Genomic DNA, 5,093 nt, shown 5'->3' with positions numbered 1-5,093 from the left:
TTTTCTGAATGTTGAGCTTTAAGCCAACTTTTTCACTCTCCTCTTTCACTTTCATCAAGAGGTTTTTAGTTCCTCTTCACTTTCTGCCCTAAGGGTGATGTCATCTGCATATCTGAGGTTATTGATGTTTCTATTTATTAGCTATTGTGAATACTGCTGCTATGAATATAGGGTTGCATGTATCTTTATGAATTATAGTTTTGTCTGGGAATATGCTGAGGAGTGGGATTGCTGGATCACATGATAATTCTGTTTAGCTTTCTGAGGAACTTCCAGTCTGTTTTCCATAGTGACTGAACCAACTTATATTTCCACCAACAGTGTAGGAGCTGTGGTCTGTTTTAATGTGGGTTTTAAGGATGACCACGTTAAACTTCTACATGAAATAATTGTGTAAGAATGTTCAAATATAACAGAAAATGATTATCAAAAATCAAGGACACATCATCAAAAAGAAAAAAAACGCTCCATTATTTTATTTTTTTAAAAGACAGGTCTGGGAAAAGGGCACATTAGCTCCAGAAAAAGCCCATTCGAGTGTTAAAAGTCTAGACTTCATTCAAGAGACCTCTGTCCTCAATCTTGACATTTCCTATTTTATTAGCTGGCTATATGACATTCAATAAGTCTGGGTGCATGTGTGCTAAGTAGCTTCAGTCATGTCTGACTCTTTGCAACCTCATGAACTGTAGTTTGCCAAGCTCCTCTGTCTGTGGGGATTCTCCAGGAAAGAATACTGGAGTGGGTTGCCATGCCCTCCTCCAGGGGATCTTCCTGACCCAGGAATTGAACCTGTGTCTCTTAGGTCTCCTGCACTGGCAGGCAGGTTCTTCACCTTTAGCTCCACCTGGGAAGCCCTTGAACAAGTCTACTCAATCTTTTTTGTCTCAGACCCCCTCACTATAAACCAGCAGTAACTGTACCTGGTTTGACTCTGTCAGAGGGATATTATAAGGATTATGTGAAAATATAGAGCTTCCCAAGTGGTGCCAGTGGTAAAGAACCCGACTGCCAATAAAGAAGACTGAAACATGGGTTCAATCCCTGGGTCAGGAAGATCCCTTCAAGGGGGCATGGCAGCCCACTCCAGTATTCTTACTTGGAGAATCCCATGGACAGGGGAGCCTGGCGGGCTACAGTCCATAGGCCAAAGAGTTGGACATGACTGAACAGACTTGGCACCCACACGTGCATGTGAAAATATAAAAAGATTTATATTGCAAGAAATATTACTTCTATATTAATTTCTATTAGATATAAGATCATGAATTGAGTTCATATAACAGAAAAACGACCATGTGAGAGTCCAGAATCTTGGTTTAGGAGTCATGCAATGTATGTCTTTCACTATGAAGCTCTCCTAGTAAATTGAGATCTACCTGTAAATCAAATTAGATTACCTGTAAGGAAGTACCCTGCAAGTTGGAAAGATTCTTGTCAACATAAAATGTTTTCATGCTCATTACTTATATAATTCAAATATTCAACGATGGTAGCAGTTGTTGCCAAAATATGTATTTTGAAGAACTGATGTCTCAAAGGTAAATTCCCTTGGACTAAGTGTTTTATATGTGTTGCAATTGTGATAATGTCATGAATTTATCAGTTACCTTTTTTCCTAATTAGGACGTTACTTTCTTCAGTGAATCAATATGAATGTGCTTCTCGACACCTCCATATTTTTGGGGAAATTTCTATATTATTTTTTAGAATCTTTATATTACAAGATAATTCCCAAGAAGAAAAAGGATGTTACGGGAGAGATTGTCCTTATAACAGGAGCTGCAAGTGGACTTGGGAGGTTATTAGCTATCAAATTTGCCAGTCTTGGAGCCATTTTAGTTCTATGGGACATTAACGAAGAAGGCAACATGGAAACATGTAGAATGATCAAAGAAGAGAGGGATGCAAAAGTATTTGCCTATACATGTGACTGTAGTAATAGACAAGATGTCTACAGAGTTGCTGATCAGGTAAGCTGACTGGTGTTCTTAGTTCTTTGCCCAAGAAAAGTACTGCATCTAATATGTGCTTGTGCAAAAAGAAGAGGAGAAATTTTGTCATATACTTCTTTTCCTATGCCTCTTGCTTGAGTCTGCATGTCAGAAATCTGACTTTGTGGAGACTTCCCTGGCAGTCCAGTGGTTAGGACTCCACTTCTAGTGCAGGGGTCGTGGGTTCAATCCCTAGTCGGGGACTGAAGCCAAAAAAAAAAAAGAACCTGAATTTGTGGCCTCCAGAAAAGGAAACAAGAAAACAATGCAACTGTAAATTTGATGAGCCTTTTGAGTTGTTGCCAGCTGCTTTTCTGGTGACTCATTGCCACCAGAAGTCTGTAGAAACTAGAACTAGCCCTGCCTAGCTACCTGTCCTCTCCAGGTCCTTGTTCCTTTATCAGTAAAATGAAAAGACTGGACCAGATGATCTTCAAGGGGACACAGTATTAGGTCTCTGTATTGTATGATTCCAGTGTACACCCACTGTCACCTAGTTCTGAGGGTAGAAAGTCGGGAGGATGGGGAAGAAGCATATTTCTAGACTACATTTCCTCTTAGATTTAACTTATGGATATTCGTTCTAACTTCACACTTGTTGTTCAGTCTCTAAGTCATGTCTGACTCTTTGCTACCCCATGGACTGCAGCATGCCAGTCACTAAGTACTGATAAATGCTTTAATTGTAATAGGTATTTATTGTGTAATTATATATAGATCCCAGGGATATTGTAGAACAGAACAAGCGGGCTCAAAATCAGGTCTTATTTTGCCAAAGCAATGTGGCAAGAAAGGTTCATAGATGGAGGTCTTTGGGGCTAGCTCAGGGAAGGAGCCTGTGGGGGAGTGGCAGTCCCAGGACCACCACTAAATCACAGATCAGGACTCTGAAATTTGCAGCATCATCATATATAATCTTTTGTTTTTCAATTAATTTATTTTGATTGGATAATTACTTTACAATATTGTGATGATTTTTGCCATACATCAGCATGAATCAGCCACAGGTATACACGTGTCCCCTCCATCCTAAACCTCATTCCCCACTCCCTCCCGACCCCATCCCTCTTGGGTTGTCCCAGAGCACCAGCTTTGGGTGCCCTGCTTCATCCATCGAACTCACACTGGTCATCTACTTTCTATATGGTAATGTATATGTTTCAGTGCTATTATCTCAAATAATCCCACCCTCATCTTCTCCTGCTGAGTCCAAAAGTCTGTTCTTTACATCTGTGTCTCCTTTGCTGCCCTGAGTATAGGATTGCCAGTACCATCTTTTTAAATTCCATATATATGCATTAATATACAGTATTTGTCTTTCTGACTTACTTCACTCTGTATAACAGGCTCTGGATTCATATATAATCTTTATAGTAAAGTGGGCACAATTACATTGTCTCCTCTACTGATGACAGGAAGCCAAGGCATAGAGCAAATTAGTGACAGAGTAGAACCAGGTTCCATCTGCCTGGAATCAAGACCCCTGCCACATCCCCAGCAGTGACCCACCAATGTGTCAGCAATAAAGACTCCCTCACGGTCCTCTTCCTTCTATCAAAAGCACTGTAATTTCCATCACCCCCAATGAATCTTTCCCTCTTGTTTAAAATTTCCTTGCTGTATAGTAGAAAACGAGGCCAAAAACTTTAATCAAATATTGTCTTTTCACCATTTGAATGTATCTTGGACTTTTCTTTTCTCACAGTCCTGTAAACAGAATTCTTCTAAGTCAACCATTTTATTGACTGTTCTGTATAATTTTAATTACTTATCAACTCCCAAGAAACCCAAATATTAATACTAATGTTAGACTTTATCTACCAGAATGTCAACAAGCCATGGACATTATCCAGACCCCTGAAATTCATAGGAAACTTCAATAACAGCATTCTAAAGGGCTCAGTAATGGGACTTTCCTAGAGGTCAGAGGTTAAGATTCCAGGCTTCTACTGTAGGGGCCTTGGGTTTGATCCCTGGTCAGGGAGCCAAGATCCCATATGCCATGGGGCATAGCCAAAAAAAACCAATGATAATATTAAAAAAATTTTTTAAATAAAGGGCTCAGTAATTTCCCAAAATTTGACTAAGGTAACTTTCTCATCTCCACCACAGAGACTCAGTACACAAATGAATTTTTTGTTAGAATAACCAGCGTCATGCTTTATTCCCAAATGTCCAGGTCCAATTACTTATTTATATTTGTTAGTGTGTCTGTGTGCATGTTCACATACGTGAGATTTGTTAGTTACAGAAGTAATCATTTTGACCACAGAGAAGTAAATCTAAGTAAAAGAGAGCTTTTACTTTCTTGTATGTGTGTCGAAAACTGAGTGAGAACCACTGTGATTCTTCTCAAAAGCCAAAAGCTGTCCTTTGGCAAAATATTAACTTCTGAGAACCTCTGTTTCCTGATCTATAAACTGAGATTGGAATGCTTTCCTAAACTCGCAGTGAAAATTAAATCCTATTACCTAGATGAAGTTCCTCTTAGCTCTGGGTCCCTAAGACTGAGGGATCTTCTTGGACAGGATGATGGGGACCATTCAGTTCAGTTCAGTTCAGTCACTCATTCATGTCCGACTCTTTGCGACCCCATGAATCACAGCACGCCAGGCCTCCCTGTCCATCACCAACTCCCAGAGTTCACCCAGACTCACGTCCGAGTCAGTGATGCCATCCAGCCATCTCATCCTCTGTTGTCCCCTTCTCCTCCTGCCCCCAATCCCTCCCATCATCAAGGTCTTTTCCAATGAGTCAACTCTTTGCATGAGGTGGCCAAAGTACTGGAGTTTCAGCTTTAGCATCATTCCTTCCAAAGAAATCCCAGGGCTGATCTCCTTCAGAATGGACTGGTTGGATCTCCTTGCAGTCCAAGGGACTCTCAAGAGTCTTCTCCACACCACAGTTCAAAAGCATCAATTCTTTGGCGCTCAGCCTTCTTCACAGTCCAACTCTCACATCCATACATGAGAACTGGAAAAACCATAGCCTTGACTAGATGAACCTTTGTTGGCAAAGTAATGTCTCTGCTTTTGAATATGCTATCTAGGTTGGTCATAACCTTCCTTCCAAGGAGTAAGTGTCTTTTAATTTCATGGC

At 40.4% G+C, this 5,093-nt stretch overlaps 1 protein-coding gene across 1 annotated transcript in view; it reads left to right on the top strand.

The window, feature by feature from the left end:
* LOC104987882 (short-chain dehydrogenase/reductase family 16C member 6) overlaps positions 1-5,093 on the top strand; it is a 26,199-nt gene that overhangs the window by 2,224 nt on the left and 18,882 nt on the right. Inside the window, exon 2 of the mRNA XM_010838978.1 lies at positions 1,627-1,973. Coding sequence (XP_010837280.1) covers positions 1,653-1,973 — 321 coding nt within the window. The 5' untranslated portion in view covers positions 1,627-1,652. The remainder of the gene's footprint in view (positions 1-1,626; positions 1,974-5,093) is intronic.

The sequence above is a fragment of the Bison bison genome, unplaced genomic scaffold, assembly GCF_000754665.1.
Source record: "Bison bison bison isolate TAMUID 2011002044 unplaced genomic scaffold, Bison_UMD1.0 scf7180017864108, whole genome shotgun sequence".
Taxonomy (NCBI): Eukaryota; Metazoa; Chordata; class Mammalia; order Artiodactyla; family Bovidae; genus Bison; species Bison bison.
The sequence above is the reverse complement of the archived record's forward strand: the minus strand, read 5'-3'. Positions and strand labels throughout refer to the sequence as shown.